The sequence below is a fragment of the Periplaneta americana genome, chromosome 1 (genome assembly GCF_040183065.1).
Source record: "Periplaneta americana isolate PAMFEO1 chromosome 1, P.americana_PAMFEO1_priV1, whole genome shotgun sequence".
Classification (NCBI taxonomy): Eukaryota; Metazoa; Arthropoda; class Insecta; order Blattodea; family Blattidae; genus Periplaneta; species Periplaneta americana.
Window position 1 is genome coordinate 25,368,630 of NC_091117.1, and position 20,556 is coordinate 25,389,185.

Here is a 20,556-nt window from a genome sequence, read left to right on the forward strand (position 1 = left end):
CGTAGTGCAGAGGGCGGCCACCAGAGGGAACCCAAGAGTTGGAACTTAAAACTGAGACGATTCTTCCGACGCCGGGGTAGAATCCGGTGTGGCTTAGTGGATAAAGCGTCAGCACGTAGAGCTGAAAACCCGGGTTCAAATTCCAGCGCCGGAGAGAACTTTTCTCCGTCCCATTACTCTCTTTCATTGTATGATGACGCAGAATATCTACATGGAAATATCATATGTACTTCGGTACATTATAATAATATATATGATATGCGTAAATCACTTCGTGATTTAAGACGGCGCTTATTCCGTCGGATCCCGGCCAACTAGTCACTCATTACGAGTGCACCTCAGCACATGTGTGGACTTCGGTCTTAGGTTCATAGATATCTATGACGTAGTGCAGAGGGCGGCCACCAGAGGGGACCCAAGAGTTGGAACTTAAAACTGAGACGATTCTTCCGACGCCGGGGTAGAATCCGGTGTGGCTTAGTGGATAAAGCGTCAGCACGTAGAGCTGAAAACCCGGGTTCAAATCCCGGCGCCGGACAGAATTTTTCTCCGTTCCATTACTCTCTTTCATCGAAAAACATTTGGATTTTGTTAGTCCTTTACATAGTAAACATGCTCTTAAAATTTAGTTGAAAAAAAATTATTAGGAAAACAGTTGTCATTTTAGTGGAGTGTCTACTTAAATAAATACTAACACAGACGGACAAGTCAACCCTATCCTATCCAATAATTAGCTAATGAAGCGAGATGGACCATAAGATGAGGTGAGGTCCACCGCTGTAGAGTAACGGTTAGCATGCTTGACCGTCAAACGAGCGGGCCCGGGTTCAAATTCTGGATAAGTTTTTTTTTTCAGGGGTTTTCCCTCAACCCATTATGAGCAAATGCTGGATAACTTTCGGCGCTGGACCCTGGTCTCATTTCGCCGGCATTATCACCTTCATCTCACTCAGATTAAACAAAATTTCCCACTGTTGAGCACATTTATCAAGTGGGCACGAATTTCTATCCTCTTTAATGTAGCCAACGGTAGTACGAGCTAACCTCATGTATGCTCGTGCATATGTGAATCTTTAGTTATGATTGGGTCACTTGATTTATAATAATTGGCACGTTTGTATGCAGCAATAACATTACACAACGCTCATGAGTCTATGTCGAGTGATGTATGGCCGGACAAACGCACACAATAAATCTGAGGCTTTCGCACTGGTTGCACTGTAGTGTTCGGGAATTGGAATCGTGGAGTCGAAAGCCTCCAACGTTTCGGAAATACTTACAGCAGCAGTGGTCGGAATTTTATATCTACAGCAGTAGCGGCCGGTAATCGAAATCCTCAGTAAGGCGAGATGCAACTACTTCAAGTGCCTCCGATAGGAAATGTTTATTTTTATTATTATTATTATTATTATTATTATTATTATTAGTCTATTATTACTATTAATGAAAAATAATAAGTTTACTCACCAAATAAGCTGTTATGCTGTGAGTTTCAGAGATTGTTTCAGTGTGATGAAGCAACCCATATTATGTGTTGAAATTCCCCTTTCTTTCTTTTCTTTTTCTTTTTTTTCCCTTGACAGCAACAAACAAGGCCAACAGAGAAGTTTATTTTGCACCACATTACCACTTAACCATTTATGTTACCCATACCAGGATGCAATAGAAACTCGCGTTTTAAGATTGTCTGTCAGAAAAATTGTCAGCGATGTCGTAGGTATCTCGATAGACTCTCTCTTTATTTAAAACTTCCTTTCTTTTAGTATTATTTCTTCTCGAAAAAGGACACTCTAACAATGAATTAACTGCACCAGCATTATTTCTCTCATTTGTTTCTGTTTATATTTTCCCGAAATACATAACAACATTGGCCCAGATTCACTACTGTACTACGAAGTACAATAGTACAACACCCTCGCTTAAGTCATAAACTAAGACATAAGTGGAGAGAATAGTGTGGGTCTCTGCCTGCCAAAGAGCTGGAATTTTGTTATTTATGGCCTATTTAGGAAGACAAGTCACCACTGCTATTCCCACCCCATTCTATCCTTGAGGCCGGCCCATGGATGGGAGGAGTGAAACCTGACCAGGCCAGACGAATTGTGCCTCAGCTACAACGTTTTAAGCGCAAGCTCAAAGCCCGCAGAAATACAGGAAATGCAGAAACCAGACCCGGCACGAGCGATCCTGGCCTCAGGAACAAATTTTACTGCAAAATAGGTCTATATACATCACAAGCCAGACCCGGCACGAGCGATCCTGGCCCCAGGAGCAAATTTTACTGCAAAACAGATCTATATACATCACAAAATTTTCAGATGCTTCTACAGCGATACATGCTACATTCAAATAACTAATACATTATATAAAAACACAAAATTTGACTTCAGTTAAGCCAAGTGACTGAGGCCCGGCCTCACTTGCCTCAGTCAATCAGCCGCCACTGATCTTCAGCCGTTTTACAGTGATAGCAGCAAACCTGTCTAGCTCATCCACCTGTATGCTAGAAGTCAACTAACTCTGCCGGTACAGGTGAACTAGAGGGTGAGAAGCCGCGATTCTACAAGTGACGGATTGTCAAATAGATTGATCCTTTTGGAAGTAACTAATTTCTTGCTTAAATTTTATTTTATGTTGAAGTGTCCTGATTTACAAAGATGTAAAAACTGTCATACGAGCTACAAGTCAAATAGTTTTCATGTTGAATAATTTCAAGGGAACAATTGTACCGGGGCCGGGTATCGAATCCGGGGCCCTTCGCTTAGCGCACGAATGCTCTACCGACTGAACTACCCAGGAACAACACCCGACAACGTGTCAATTTTTCCCTTTACATCCACACAATTCAAGTTATCAAAGATGCCTAATGAAAATGTGTCAGAAGCGTACTGCTTAAGTGGTTGAAGGACGCGCAACTTCAGCAACTGATGGTATCTCAATATTCTTATGTATAGCAAAAAAGCCATTAGCAATGGTACATTCCTTTAAATATTTTTAACAGTGCATATTTCGTTAATTTTAATGCATAGGCTATATCCTGGTTTTTAAGTGCATACGAGCTATTCCATCTAAAATCGACCTAAATATAGAGAAAATTGATCTTATAATTTCTAAATACAATACAACTTTTTTTGTACATAGAGGACTGTGATACAATGCTTTGTGCAAAATTTGAGGCATCAGAACTTCATAGTGTTTAGGTAAATTAAAAATATTTTAATTTATCGTATTTTTATAAAATTTGCAACTTTAAACTGTTCTAGCTCCGAAACTCTTTCACCCAATGATCAAAATCATGGTTTATTTTGATGCTGAGAAATTAAAGTTTATATTGGCATATAAACAGATTTTCTTCCTTTTTATGGAAATGGAGAAATTTAGATTTTTCCTCATTAAGACGCCTTTGCCAAGGAAAAAGTATTTTAAAAATATATAGTTAGATTCAGCATTGAAAGTACAAATAAACACATATTTTTTACTGATGGCAAGTTGATAAGAAAATATTGAAAATATCAAATAAAGAAAATAAATAGTACGCGCGTGAACTAGCCAGCTGACTGTGAGGCGGGAGCTAGCCGAGGTAAGCAAGGCCAGGAGACGTAAACACGTGATGTGTCGTCTAGCAGTCATGGCTGTGCTAGCTTTATCACAGGTTTTCATAAACACTGGAGTAAAATGACGCCCAACGCTCGCTTATCTTCAGCTCTTGGCCAGTGCGTGCGGTACTGCGCCGTTCAAGTCTAGGCGTGTGAAAATAATCTATTTAATACCCTCGAAACTTATTGCCGTACCACTAACCAAACAATGCCGAATCCCTCTTAAGAATGCAAGGTTTTTTCTCAATATATTTTTTTTTTACATTTTTACAAATTGGCAAAAAAGCCTAAAAGTAAGTCAAAATCAGATTATCTGTCTCTCTGTATAGAATAAAAATAAGGTTTACATCTTAACATAACCTACCAAATGTCAGCTTCAAAATGAGTTCTCGTTCAATGTTCTGCAGTAAATGGTTCCAGAGTTCTGAGCGCTGAAAGAGGCTTGTTTTTATAAAATACGCTAAATTTGTCGCTCAAAACAGTTTGACTTTCGATTAGTATATTTTTTGAAAATGCACTCTCCTCAGCACCTTATATAAATAGAGAAAAAATTAGAGTATAAAAATGCGAGGTTTTTTACTGATCGATTTCATATGGAATAGCCCATATGTACATGCATATTTTACCATTTGTAATGCATATGAATCCGTTACCTAGTAATAAACAGGGCTAGGATTCTTAGGTAAATATTTTATTCGAACTATAATAGAAACTCATAATTGCATTTTAAGTTTCGGAAAAGGTCACTTGAGCACATATTTTAAACTTTATTTCACATAAAACACGTATTTTGATTTTTTTATGTAAATACATATTTTAAAATACTCACATAAACACATACATAAATATTAAGTTTTCAACAAATATTTTCGACAAAAGTCCCATTTCAGATTAATCATCACATGAATGTTCCTTAGACGTGACAGCTGGAAACTGTTTCTCGGAATTGCCTCTCTGTGGACCTGTGGAATTACAGTTTGATCTCTCTGACGAGAGATAAGAACGGTCACCACTAAAAAATTGTACAGTAACTAGCACACATAAACATTGATGTGTCATTTAGGACTGCCTTGTAAGTTATCATAACGCTTATTCAGGAAGCAGTTATAATTTGATAAACATCAGTTGCCTCTGTTTTCGTTTCCAATCATAAACATGTCTCTAGGGAGTGCATGTTGTTTCTCAATGGCCAGGGCGCTCTTTTTCCCAGTACAAGGCAGTGTTCCACGATAATCTCATTGTGTACTGTAATTCTTCAGCAGTTGGCGAGACAGAATAATTTGTTCTGGTCAATATTGTATATTACTTATATTTACATAAAGTAATTGAAACATAATTAAATATTTTTCCTTTTTTGTCACATATTTTCTCCGATCTTTAGCACATAAAAATAAATATTTTCACGATTTTTATCAACAGTAATCTCACTAGAGGTTTTGATTTATCTAGAGAAAATCAAAACTCGAGTGGGATTTAACTGACTATTACACGATTAGAAGAAAGTATATAAAGATTAGAAGTAACGAAGTACTCCAATACAATAAAATATTAATTGACTTACGAAAATACAACTGTCTTCAATTAATGTATTATTGTACCATCTGAACATTACAAATATTACGCTAGATGCATGCTAAATGGAAGTGGTGTGTTATGAGATGTTATCAGGTGTGCCAACTATGGAATCTTCATTGAACTCTGTGGACGGTTACTAGGCAAGAAGACTTTGTTGATTCAGTTTCATTTTTATTAAAACATTTGCATTCCATTTCAATCATCCGGATCCCAGTAATCAACGTCACTTGACAAATGAGTTTCAATAAATATTAGTATTAAACAATCTCTGATACGTGACTATCCATAATATCATATAGCAGAAGCTATAACAAACATAACCTAAATATTATAAACAAGTGTTAGAAAAGTTTTAATTAGGGATGATGAAATAAACAAGAAACGTTTTAATTAACGATGATGAAATAAAAAATAAACATGGATAATTAAAAAAAACAATTATTGAAAGTACAATTTTCAAATTTGAATGTTTTAGTGATTGGTGTTCAGTTGATGTTATATTGGACGTGTGCGTAAAAGAAGTGAACTCGTTGATGTACATGGTGTATCCCTCAACTTACTCACGATTTCCGAATGGTGCTCTTCATATATGACCAGTGATCTTTATTAATTCTTGTTCTTGAATGCCAATGCGAGTCATATTTGAAAGTGCTATGCATCGACTGGAGTGGTTTGTAGTTTTCTGTTTTTTGACGTCCAGACAGACCAGTGCAGTTTGAAATGTTGGCAAACAAAGAAACAAATGCTAGGGTAGTGATAAAAATAAACAAATGCTAGGGTAGTGATAAAAATAAACAAATGCTTGGGTAGTGATAAAAATAAACAAATGCTAGGAAAGCGATAAAAATAAACAAATGCTAGGGTAGTGATAAAAATAAACAAATGCTAGGGTAGTGATAAAAATAAACAAATGCTAGGAACGCGATAAAAATAAACAAATGCTAGGGTAGTGATAAAAATAAACAAATGCTTGGAACGCGATAAAAATAAACAAATGCTAGGGAAGTGATAAAAATAAACAAATGCTAGGAAAGCGATAAAAATAAACAAATGCTAGGGTAGTGATAAAAATAAACAAATGCTAGGGTAGTGATAAAAATAAACAAATGCTAGGAACGCGATAAAAATAAACAAATGCTAGGAACGCGATAAAAATAAACAAATGCTAGGGTAGTGATAAAAATAAACAAATGCTTGGAACGCGATAAAAATAAACAAATGCTAGGGCAGTGATAAAAATAAACAAATGCTAGGAAAGCGATAAAAATAAACAAATGCTAGGGTAGTGATAAAAATAAACAAATGCTAGGGTAGTGATAAAAATAAACAAATGCTAGGAACGCGATAAAAATAAACAAATGCTAGGAACGCGATAAAAATAAACAAATGCTAGGGCAGTGATAAAAATAAACAAATGCTTGGAACGCGATAAAAATAAACAAATGCTAGGGCAGTGATAAAAATAAACAAATGCTAGGAACGCGATAAAAATAAACAAATGCTAGGGTAGTGATAAAAATAAACAAATGCTAGGGTAGTGATAAAAATAAACAAATGCTTGGAACGCGATAAAAATAAACAAATGCTAGGGACGCGATAAAATTGTGCGATAAGCAGCCATGATTGGTTGAAAGACGTCCTTTTGTACCGTTTTATTGGTCAAAAGTAGTGTGACGTAGTAAAAGTGTAATAGTCACCTAAAAACCGGAGCCCTAGTAATGAAGCACTACAATAAATAATATGGTCTACCTGTAATACTTGGCAACGCTTACTTCTTCCGTCAGGGATAAACTCTGGCTGGCTCCAGTCTAGTTTCTTCCAATACACGATCTAGCTTTGCATATTTTCCATTAGGCCTGGAGAATAAACTGTTTGCACAAACGTCGCCGAGGAACTCGAGACAGTTCAACCGCACACACAATACAAGACAAAATTAATTACAAGTTGATTCTGATGTTGGCAGACCCGGAGACGGAAGCTATTGTGTATTCATACTGCGATGGCGATGAAAATGCCAATTACGCATCCCGATTCGGAATAGTAATGATGCAGCGAGCGGAGTTTAACGTTGTTCGACATTGTCTACAAGCAGCAGCTTCCCATACTCCTTCGGAGCAGGGGCTTATTGAAATGCAGTTTCTCAAAGAGAAACAAGGAGTCCAGGCCATGCACTGGTCTCTGAACTTGGACGTATGAAGAGGAATGTTAAATGAAGAGCTTCATCTAATGAGGCTCGCTGAATTAAAGACGAAGGGAAGACAAACGACGCCTACAAGTAATGTCAATAAATTATGTAAGAGAGAACGGAGAGAACATGTCCATTTAATACAGATGAAAGAATTAAACAGTGATGGTCATTCTTACATTATTTTTATCCATCTATAGAGGAGGCGAACTTAATTACGATTGCAATAGGCTATTGACTAATTCATTATGCATACTGAACCCCCTGTGAAGAGATTAAGACGCGATGAGGGATGAGATCAGATCAGATGGAAGACGAAGTGACACGAGAGATTACATGAGAAATAATATGAAACGAGAGATCAGATAAGAGATAAGACATGAGATAGCAGATAAGATTAGATAAAACGAGAGAGATGAGATAAGATGAGAGATAAAATGAGATGAAATGAGGGATGAGATGTGATGAAAAGAAAGACAAGATGAGATGAGGTCCACCACTGTGGAGTAACGGTTAGCATGCTTGACCGTCAAACGAGCGGGCCCGGGTTCAAATCCTGGACGAGTTTCTTCAGGGGTTTTCCCTCAACCCATTATGAGTAAATGCTGCATAACTTTCGGCGCTGGACTCTGGTCTCATTTCGCCGGCATTATCACCTTCATCTCACTCAGATGACATAACCATAGCATTGATTAAGCGTCGTAAAATAACCAATAAAAAAGAGAGATGAGATGAGCCAAAGGATAAAATGAGGTGAGAGAAGGGATAATAAGAAGAATAATATGTGATGAGACGAGAAACAAGGTGAGATGAGACAAGGGCTAAGAATTGATGGGACGAGGGATAAGAGGAGATGAACCGAAGGGTAAGATGATGAGACAAGGGATAATGAGGTGAGACGACAGATGAGGTGAGACGAGAGTTAAGACGAGATGATACGAGAGACGAATCTCAAGACGACGGATAAGATACCAAATAAGATGGGATGAGAAGAGAGATGAGATGGGAGATGATACAAAAAATCGGATGAGATGAGGAGAGATTAGACGAGAGATCATATGACATGTGAGATAAAATGAAAATGAGACCCGAGATCAAATGAGAGATAAGATCAGAGAAAGCACAGGTGAGATCAGATTATATGAGACGAGAGGTGAAATGAGAGATCTGGTGGTACGAGAGATGTGATGAAGTATCAGAAGAAAGAAAGGGTGGGGTAACATATAGACGGGTCAAGAAAATAGGCCTACTATCGTAACTAGCAGCGCTAATAGTGGGAGTTACGACAATATTGCTGTGAAACCGTCGATATGAGAAAGAAGACGAGATAGCAGATGGGAGCTGGGGCGAAATATCAGATGAGAGATTAGACGAGGCATTATATGAGAGATGAGGTATTGTACGAAAGATATATAAGAGACAAGACCAGATACATGAGAGATGAGACGAGAGATGGAATAAGCAATGAGACGATATCAGATGAGATGAGTACCGTATGAGAAATAAGTGAAATATCAGATGAGAGATAAGGCTAGAGATCAGGTAATAGATTATACGAGAGATCAGATGAAAGGAAATAAGATGAGACGAGAGATCGGATGAATTTGTGTACCGAGGGTATTTAGACCACTGCAGGGTTTTTAACTTGAACTTTAGTCCTTTGTTTTAGGCTTTCTCAACCTGATATTGGATGTATTGCAGGACTTCCGTAATGTGAGTATGATCAATCATGCCAATGAGTTTACTTTATTTGTAATATGTAGCCTACTTAATAAAAGCCATTCTCATATTTTCTCTGTGAAAAATAAAATGGCTGCTAAATGAGCTCAAATTATTAGTCTATATTTTCACTATAATTCTTTCTTAGCAACTGCCGCTAAGCAAATTATACTTTCTCAGTTACTCTAATGCTGGGTTGCAAGAAAGCATTTATAGGTTCGTTAAACACTATTGGTCCTATAACTGTTCAATCACCGTGAGTAGGCGTTGCAAGAACGATCTTTATAGCTATTGGTTAGTTAAAGCACTCTGTAAACTATAGGTCGAAAATCGGAGCTATAAACTGTTAACGAATCGTTAGCCGCCATGTTGTACGTATATTTCTTGCTTTTGTATCTGACAGTATTAAGTAATTTCGTGGATATGTTATTATCAGAAGTAAGTAAGTGAAATGTAATATACATATCACAGTGAACTCGAGATTCATGTGTGTATAGGAAAAGTTCTGTGAATAAAACAATTCTATTACTATTATAGAATCGTCTGACGTAGAGGTTATGTTTGATATGGTACATCTACCAAGACCAAGAATACTGAGAGACAGATCGAATCCTCTACAAGAATACGATAATATTGATTTTAAGGTTAGATTTAGATTATCGAAAGACACATTCATGGCACTCTTACATGAAATAGGGCATTATATTGGAAAACAAATCGCACGCAGTAAATTGCCTTGCGCTATTACGCAGTAGGAGCGTTTCAGAATGTGATAGTAGATCATATTCATGTTTATAAATCTACAGTTTGTAGAATAATAAGATGTGTGATAGTATTGCAAGAATGAGAGAACAATACATTACTATGTCTCAAGGAAATTCTGTACAAACAGTAAAACAGGATTTCTCCTCAATTTGCAATTTTCCCAACGTTATTGATGCATAGACTAGAGCCATATGAAAATTCAAAGCCCTATTGGACACTTGAATGAGATGTACCGAAACAGGAAGGGTTACTTTTCTATCAACCTGTACCAAGAATCGTTGCATGTTGGCCTGGGTCAGTATTTGATGCCTGTCTTGTGCAAAGTTTGAAAACAATGACTATCCAAAAACACAATATTACCACAGCGACACGCACGTATAATAAGCGAATTATTTGCGCCGGCTACGATGGCTCTGTCGTTTTGAATTTTTACCGTTTAAAGGTGGAATAGCTAACAGATCGTTAAATATCACATTTACAACGACCTATACTTTAAAGACTGGAATAGTTTAAAGGTCCGTTAGTTAACGAGAGATTAGCAATTTATGGAACAGGTTTCTTGCAACCCAGCATTAACTTTTCAAATGTTTAATTTCTTACAATGTAGGCAGTGATATACAGTATTTACAGTGCGCGTGGCAGGTATCGTCATTTGCATCTTACTCATCAAATTGTTTCGAAGTACAAAGAGCAAAGCAACACTAAATTTAAAAGAGCAGTGTTATTTAAAATCACTGCCAGACTAAACATCTGATAAAAGTAATTTAAAAAGGACAAGGGAAATTAGGTATAAAATATTTAATGTGGGCTTACAATAGCATCAACGAATATCATGCCCAAAACAAATACTGAACCAGCAATACCAAGTCATAAAAACAACTGTCAGGTCAGGTGAGATGTAAAACAACACAACCACCGACGTTTCCTAATAAAGAAAATAAAATATTGGGATGTAAGGAAACCGAATAAAAACCAAATATACGTATATATATAAAATATCTCCCAAACGTACTCAGCACTTCAGGATCTCGAGGTCAAAAAACAAGAGTCAATATTGTTCTAAAAATTCATACCACCATGTCTAGGCCTGTATTTGTACAAATTAAAGAAAAAGTGTTTACATAATTAAAATAATTACTAAGAGCATTTCGTATAGTATGATGACACAGACTTAACAAAATATTTAGAGCTATATAATAAAATACAATACAAAAGGTCCCAGAGAAATAGGCAGACTCCGCTGTTGGTAACAATGTACGAGATCTGTCCGGAAAGTTTCCAGTAATTTTGAATTCCCGGGAGCTGGTCGAATGGTCTTGATGTAACTTGAAAGCTGGTTAAGTGGAATCCAGATCAACGACAACTTTGTTCACGAATAATGTTCGTCACCAATGTTTGAGAAATACGTTTGCGGGTTCCTACAACAAGTTTTTGTTCGCAGAGAACAGTCTTTCACTGAAAGTCGGTCGAAATCAAAAGAAAACATGTTTACAAAGTGAAGTTAATTTTATATCATGGAGTGCAGTTTCGCAGAAAGGACTTTGCCGACAGACCTTCTACTGCCCCCTACTAATTGGTTGTCATAAATAAATGTCTTCCTTACGGTGACGGATATCTTGTCTTTGCTTGTTAGCAACCAATCACAACCCTCGTTTAGAAAAATAGTCAGGCTCCCTTCACATCAACATGGAAGGAGAGTTGCCACATCTCCCCCGAATTGCAAGAATCCCGTCAGTTAGCACAGAATGTCACTGAATGCGGTAACTGTAAGCATAGGGATTGGGGAGACAGAGTGGGATGGTCAGAGGTGTTTGTGTAGGAAGTCGTAAATCTGTTAAGTGGGCGTTCAAAGGAGCCAACGAACTGCACACTATGATAGTGAATATACTTTATATTGAATTTAAATCTGTTTGCGTGCATTCAAGAAGAGAAATGGAATGGCCCAGAGCTTAAACTGTCAACTTAATACAGTTACATGAAATAGATGAGTGTTTGCGAAATACCACGTGAAATGATTACAAGCAAAATAACGAAAAGGGATTCATATTAAAAAAAAAAACAACAACAAATCGTCCCTACTGAAGATTTCGATAGTGGAGGTAAAAAGGAAAACAAAATAATTTCTAGCTCAGTACAGGAAGAACTTCGAGTATAAAAGTAGACATACTTTGAAAAGTTTATGCTAATAGTATAAATATGTACTGCGACAAGTGTGCGTTATTACAGAATCGAGGAAAAGTTTGAAAAAAAAAAAAAAGAAAAGAAAATGCGACGAAAACGAGTCTTTTTTATTTACGGGATGCTGTAATTGACTTGCCGCGCGTATTGCATATTTTTTTTTTAGACGACCGTCATTTAATTAAATTAAAATAAATAAGTAAATTACATGAACTTCAAAAAGTATTTGAAAAATATAATTTAAAAATATCGACAACAAAAACTAAAGTAATGGCATTCAAAGGTATAAATCCTGTAAGATCCAAGATAGTCATTAATAACACTCCTATTGAACAGTTTCACCGCTTCACTTTCTTGGGATGTGATATATCTTGCCATGGTGAAATTGACATTAACGGAAAAATAGCAAAATTTAATAACATGAACGGCACAATTAGAACACAAAAGGTACGGAAGGAAACTATAATGAAGTTTTATAAAGTGATAGCGATACCAACATGCTTACACGGCAGTGAGACAAGGATCATGACGAAGAGAGATATATCTAGATTGCAGGCAGCAGAAATGAGATTCCTAAGAGCAACGGCTGGATATAGTTTAACGGATAGGAAAAGGATTACAGATATTAGAAAGGAACTCAATGCTGAGAACTTAATAAAGAAAGTAGAAGAATATAGAAGTTCTTGGTCACAGAATGTTCAAAGAATGAATAATGACCGTGTTCCGAAACAAATAATGGAATACAAGCCAAAGGGAAGAAGAAGTTTAGGCCGTCCAAGGAAACGCTGGATAGACCAGCAAATAGAGGCGTAACAGGCGATAAACCTAAATACTTGAAGATAATAATAATAATAATAATAATAATAATAATAATAATAATAATAATACTTACTTACAAATGGCTTTTAAGGAACCTGAAGGTTCATTGCCGCCCTCACATAAGCCCGCCAGCGGTCCCTATCCTATGCAAGATCAATCCAGTCTCTATCATCATATCCCACCTCCCTCAAATCCATTTTAATATTATCCTCCCATCTACGTCTCGGCCTCCCTAAAGGTCTTTTTCCCTCCGGTCTCCCAACTAACACTCTATATGCATTTCTGGATTCGCCCATACGTGCTACATGCCCTGCCCATCTCAAACGTCTGGATTTAATGTTCCTAATTATGTCAGGTGAAGAATACAATGCGTGCAGTTCTGCGTTGTGTAACTTTCTCCATCCTCCCGTAACTTCATCCCGCTTAGCACCAAATATTTCCTAAGCACCTTATTCTCAAACACCCTTAACCTATGTTCCTCTCTCAGAGTGAGAGTCCAAGTTTCACAACCATACAGAAGAACCGGTAATAGAACTGTTTTATAAATTCTAACTTTCAGATTTTTGGACAGCAGACTGGATGATAAGAGCTTCTCAACCGAATAATAACACGCATTTCCCATATTTATTCTGCGTTTAATTTCCTCCCGAGTGTCATTTATATTTGTTACTGTTGCTCCAAGATATTTGAATTTTTCCACTCCTTCGAAGGATAAATCTCCAATTTTTATATTTCCATTTCGTACAATATTCCTTTCACGAGACATAATCATATACTTTGTCTTTTCGGGATTTACTTCCAAACCGATTGCTTTACTTGCTTCAAGTAAAATTTCCGTGTTTTCCCTAATCGTTGTGTATTTTCTCCTAACATATTCACGTCATCCGCATAGACAAGAAGCTGATGTAACCCGTTCAATTCAATAATAATAATAATAATAATAATAATAATAATAATAATAAGAAGAAGAAGAAGAAGAAGAAGTAAATTAATTAACAAGTTTTAACTTTATACATTAAACGTAAGTGTAAATTATTAATTTATTTCTTAAGTGGTAAAAATGTATTATGGGAATTTGGATTTCATCCATTCTACCACCAGCTTCAAACAAAATAGTTGGAAACTCGAGTTAACAGCACAGACAACAAAGATGATGTCATTTAGATTACATTCCTATGCTATTCATACTGTAAAAGCTAACATGGAAGGGTGATCAAACTACTTAAAAAAATTTGAGAACCTGTATGTGGCAGGACCTTCAGACAGATTCCGATTTTTTTTACAAACACACAAAAATTTCCCAGAAAATGTAATTTCGCTCTTATTTCGCAGAAACACATACATTTCACATTTCATCGCGGATTAAAAACTACTATACTTAGCATGCTTTCAAACATAAAATTACATATTACGAGTATGACAACATTTGGGCACATTTCGCACTTATCGTGATTACGAAAACCTACCATGTCTCCTGATGACCTAGGGTCCATAAACTTTATCAACATCTCTTTTATACTACTACCACCGCTACAGCTACTACAACAACTAACACTACTACCTTAACATGCTAGCCATTCGATCCGAGGTTCCCGCGTTCAGATCCGGTCCAGGGCAATTGAAGACTTCGATACAAAACCCAGTCAAGTCCAGAAACGAACATTTTACAGGAGGTGAAAAAAACTCCCCACAAAAATTGAATGTGCATCAATTTCAAACTGATTTTTTTTTACATGATAATTTAGGAAATTTGTGGAATTCTTATGTGGTTACTAATATTCTTGTTAGTTCTGTTTCGTCCATAGAATCTTTTTAAATGGTGGACTTTAATGTGTTTGTCCCGAAAATACAACAGATTTGTTTGTCATGTTTGAACTTAATTTATTTCTTGTTTGAAAACAAATCCACGAAACCTACTTTTGTCTCAGATGAGTTCCCGTTGAGTGGTTAATATATATCGTCGTTGTTCCTGCAATAACTCCTATGTGCAAAATATAAAATTTTTCAGTAGGAAGTAAAAACACATATATTCATCCTATGGCAGCCGCACATAGGAGACTGTGAATTCTTACATTTTCAAAACAAAGAAATATAATTACATAGGCCTATAGGAGATTTTATTATTTGCTGTATCACTATTTAAGTTATTTAATAGAGCAAAAATCTGAAAATCCATAAATATGTCACACAGGAGTTATTGTAGGCACAACGACTATATATTACGTATATTATATATTTTCAAACAATTGTAGTCTGCGCTCACCGAGGATTTAATTAAAATTAAATCGAAGAGTTTAAAAATAACACTTTTAATTTAGTTTGTTTAACGTAAAATAAATAAATACTCCAGTTCCTAGTCGACTTCTGTAAATATTTTGGCCTGCATAAAGATATTTTAAGAGATCTAACAATTGCAGCACTCAAAGGATCAATAGCTATTTTCAGGCATCATACATACGACCATGACTTTAATTCGCATCTTCTTGACGTTACTTCGTTTATTATCATGTTTCAATCTAATTCAAACTGTTATTTTTCACTCTAACAACAATGTATCACTAAGCCTCAAGGCATTTACTCTATTTATTGTATCATGGTACTCTCTGTGAATGGCAACTTGTAGTGGTTACAGGAAGAAATAAATAAATAAAATATTTTTTTTTTTTTTAGATTTTTTAAAGTTTTGTTTTTATAACGTGACATAAGCATCATTAGCGTTTACGACCTCTAGAATATTCAATTGAAATGTGAAAGTAGAAATATGCCTTCATGTTTTTAATTTATTTTCAAATAAGCTCATCTTATTATTGGCGTTTTCTCAACGCCTAATTAAAATTAGGTTGTAGAGTTTATTTTAAATTTTTGATGATTTTATTTAACGTGAAATGAGCAGTGTTCATTCTCCGTTCTCTAACACAGTTTAAACACAAACATTAAACGGTAGATCGTCTATATTTTTCTTAAGAGTTTAAAAACAATGTACGTGGCAATGACCTTCAACTTCCCTGTTCATAACAGTCAGGTGAAGGGGTTGTTCAGAGCAACACAGCCTTGTGTGCACTTGCTGATTACACAGCGTTGCACGATTTCGTAATTCATGTATTTTAAAATGCATATTTTCTTGAAAACTATTCAAAATACATCAAAGTGATATTTGACTTTTTTGTTGCCCTTTACTAAAGGAATCGTCCACCAGAATTAATGACATTATTTACTGTTCACCCTGTATATATATATATATATATATATATATATATATATATATATATATATATATATATATATATATAATTTGAACTAGTAATGGAAATTACGGGAAAACGGCTGAACGGATTTTAATGAGTGACCCATCATTTTCATCCCTGGCATCCAAAATTTTTCGGAAAAATAGCAGTTTTCAGTGCAATGTCAATTTTCCTACATAATTTTCCTATTTTCCAAAATTCATCTCTTGTCAGTTTTGAGAACTAATTTTATTGAATCACGGCCGACTTGATTGAATTTCAGAACAAAACACACACTACAATAAACAATAGGCTATTACACGAAGGCCATGACCTGCAGGATTGCCGACATATTTAGAGCTCAATTCCATTTGTTTTTAAAAACTGATTCTGCAGTGTATAATTTTCTGAGTACAGCTGTGTATTGGATATTCAAATCTACGAAACTTGAGGTGGTTTGATGACATTATTACCATTAGAAATTAAATATTATTGTAGTTAATATTATGATGCATCTATTTTTCATTAATTGTACATAATATTGATGCTATATTGATGACATGAAAGTGAAACGTTTTGTGGTTATGTAAGTAAATGTAGAGAATATCTTAATTTAGATCTTCATTTCTATAATTTACTGAGTGGCTGCTATATATAATTACAAAACTTAAGTAAGATAATAATATTGTTATTAAAAATCAAATATTTTTATACTTATTAACCCAGTGGGGTTGGGTCTTTTTCATGTACTTAATGGCGGTGTGGTGTAGATATTGATATGTGTCATTGTCTTCAGTATTGGCTCGAGAGAGCACAAAAATTACAGTTCCTAAGGAAAGATAAAAAGGTATTACTTACTGATAAAATAAGAGGCCTAGAAATCTTTGTAGTCTTCAGATCATTTCAGCAAGATCTCTTAGTAGGATAAAATGATTTTACCGTCTACATTTCAAGTTCTACATGCAGCAGCTATACGAAAATGCTATTGTTCGAAAGTTTAGCAAATCTGACATTTTTTTAACTTTTGCCTACAATCCACAATGACCTGAAATAGCTACTGCTATCGTCCTGACATTGATACTTGCGTTTTCGCGTTGAAACTCAAAAACTGAAGTTGGATAGGTTCAAGAAAAAGTATTTGGCCTAAAAAAGTCCATCCTGAGGGAGTATGTTTCATTATTATGGAAGCAAATAACTATCAAAAAGACAAGTATTCTTCAATGAAAATAAATCTGAAAAATTTTTATTTGAACGTCTAATGAACTTAGTTTCCAGCAGTATTTGCTGCACAAGCCACTAGTATATATATAATATGTAAATCGCTCTAATGTAAAGTTGAGTTTTATTGTTACGCTCGATATGAAAAACTGAATTTGAGACAAATTGTGAGTTGTTGGGTTTCTGCAACTTACGATTTAAATATGATCAATGTTACAGAAAGACAATATTTTTAATTGGATTATTTTACGACGCTGTATCAACATCTCAGGTTATTTAGCGTCTGAATGAAATGAAGGTGATGATGCCGGTGAAATGGGTCCAGGGTCCAGCACCGAAAGTTACGCAACATTTACTCGTATTGGGTTGAGGGAAAACCCCGAAAAAAACCTCAACCAGGTAACTTGCCCCGGCTGGGATTCGAACCCGGGCCACCTGGTTTCGCGGCCAGACGCGCTGACCGTTACTCCACAGGTGTGGACTAGACTATGTTATGTAGAAGCTTTTAGTTGTTTAAAATAACATTTTATTAACAATAACTTCTGCTACATTTTGTAATGTGTGTGACAGTCTGTGGCATAAGACCTAAAACCTCTGAACTCAACCGCAAACTAAAAATAAAGACTTTTATACAATCCTAGCGAGTTTATAAATTCCCTCCTAATATTTAATTATTAACTATCTGCTGAGGAGATCTGTATGTGCAGTTTGAGGTGAGTTTTCAATATGATCTCACTAACAGTTTCCTTGTGAGTGACAAATCGTGTCACTGCGACCCACAGTGTTGACTGCGCTTTCAGCGTAACACAGAATTGTGATTACGTCGACATTAAAGATGTGAAAGGAGTGCAGTTTCCTCGATGTTGGAACTGTTGACAGGCTAATCCAAATACAACAAGAAAAATGGGGAAAACATCTACGAAAATATGCATTATTTTATATGTTTAATAAAATTCATGTAAATATATCGATAAGGCATGGCTGTAACTCTTGCAAAGTTCTACAACATTAAACGCAACATGCTTTTGGTATTACATGGTTCAATAAGTATTGCACCACATTTGTTTCTCGGCCACTTTTCATTGGAGAACAAAATTTTATACACAGCATCTTGGAACCTTCCTGCATAACTCCATGTAGTTTCGTCATTTTGCTTTACATGACAATGATGCAGTTAGTTGTTCAAAATTGCGACTGCATGTGAAGTAAATGCAAAGTTTGGATTCATCGGTCTGTCTCTGTGCAGTGCAGACGTATTCATTATCATCTCTTATCATTCATTATTTACTTACGTCTTTTAAAAAAATTTAGTCACCTGTGGATGCGGTATTTCGATACTACAGAATATACTTTTATAGTAGAGAATTGAGTTGGCTACATGGGATCAGCAAATTGAACCCGAGGCCAATAAAGAGAACGAAGAAGAAGAAATGCAAAACGAGGGCTGTGATTGAATTTCGTTTTGCGAAGTCCATTGAAAACATTCAGATGCATTTGAAAAGTGTTTATGGAGATAAGGCCTTATGGCTTCAGTGTTCTGAGAATCTGTGTGAGTAGTTCTGCGACTCTGAAGGCAGCAGTTCTGCGACTATGGAGGGGGTGATCTGCGACTCTGGGGGGGGGGGGCAACTCTGCGACGCTGTGATTCTGAAGGGGCAATTCTGGGACTCTGGAGGAACAATTCTGGGACTCTGGAGGAACAATTCTGGGACTCTGGAGGAACAATTCTGGGACTCTGGAGGAACAATTCTGGGACTCTGGAGGAACAATTCTGGGACTCTGGAGGAACAATTCTGGGACTCTGGAGGAACAATTCTGGGACTCTGGAGGAACAATTCTGGGACTCTGGAGGAACAATTCTGGGACTCTGGAGGAACAATTCTGGGACTCTGGAGGAACAATTCTGGGACTCTGAAGGAACAATTATGGGACTCTGAAGGGGCAATTCTGATTGACACATTGCCTGCTACTGAAACAATAAACTCAGAAGTTTTCATGAAGACTTGAAAGAAGTTCAAGAGACGATTTATGCATGTTCGTTATCACAAAGATGTCAAAAGAATTCTCCTTTAACATGGCAATGCCAGGTCACACATACGCTTGCACACTCGTCAAAAGATCACAAAACTCGGATGAACTGTACTTCCACATCCACTCTACAGCCTGGATCTTGCACCGACTTCCATCTGCTTTATCTTCTGAAAGACACAGTCCGTGGGAAGCGATACAATGACGAGGATGTCGTAGCTGAAGAAAAGACGTGGCTGAGAGGAAGACCAGCAGAGTGGTACCGCGACGGTAAACAGGCTTTACCATCTAGATTGTATAAAGTCATACGTTAGAATGGATACTATGTGAAACAAATAGGTATTTGTAGCAAATGAATTGGGGAATAATGTGGCATATTTACGATTTCAATAAAACAAGCCTTGAATGAAAAAACAAATGTGATGCAACACTTAGTTAACGACCCACGTACGTAAGTCCGGGGTATATTCACAAAACCTCATAAGAGAGAGGATTAAATGAACAGAGGTCCCAATACTTAAAGGTACATATATGGTGGTGAACATACCTAGTAAGACTCCTCCTCGCTTGCAAAACTGCCGCACTCGTCGACGCATGGATTCGACCAGTTTCTCCATCACCTACACCACAATCACTGTTACCCCACATTTCAAAGTTCAAAGGAAGTGTCTCTAAAATAACAAGTTATTGTACAACTAGGGAAGAATTATATGTGTGTGTTTGTGTGCGTGTATGTGTATACAGCGTGCGAACGAAAGTATCTATACTTATTCCTAGTTTCTGGTATCTGATTTCTAATACTCCTTTCTTATTATGAAAATCGTTATTTAAACTTTATATGCATGCTAAAATAGACTTATTAGTAATTAATAATAGCTAATGAGGCTCACTAAAGAGAAACTTAACTTCTTAATTCAGCTTTAGAAGTTCACTCACTGGTAACAAATTGAAGGGCTTTTTTTTTTTTTTTTTTTTTAGAAAAAGAACCAAAGCCCAAAAAATGCAAATTTCAGATATTAAGCATGTATGCTAACGGCCATCTACTGAATTATTGTTTGTGGGAAAAAAAATACCATAGTTCTATGTTATATAAGTGGAAATTTTCAGTGGTTTTCATAAAACAACCATAGTCCAAAGACTTTTTTTTTAACACAGTCGTTGTTTAGGGCGATGGTAGCGCTTACAAATGAAGAGTCCACTGCAAGAATGATGAATGTCATTTGGAATACATTTTGCAGGAGAAGCAATT

At 36.2% G+C, this 20,556-nt stretch overlaps 1 protein-coding gene across 2 annotated transcripts in view; it reads right to left on the minus strand.

Moving 5' to 3' along the window:
- neur (E3 ubiquitin-protein ligase neur) overlaps positions 1–20,556 on the minus strand; it is a 591,978-nt gene that overhangs the window by 451,177 nt on the left and 120,245 nt on the right. Inside the window, exon 2 of one of the 2 annotated variants that reach the window (XM_069813207.1) lies at positions 19,855–19,927. The exons of the other annotated variant lie outside the window; for it this stretch is intronic. Within the exon in view, the coding sequence (XP_069669308.1) occupies positions 19,855–19,924 (70 nt within the window). The 5' untranslated portion in view covers positions 19,925–19,927. The remainder of the gene's footprint in view (positions 1–19,854; positions 19,928–20,556) is intronic. 2 annotated transcript variants of the gene reach the window in all.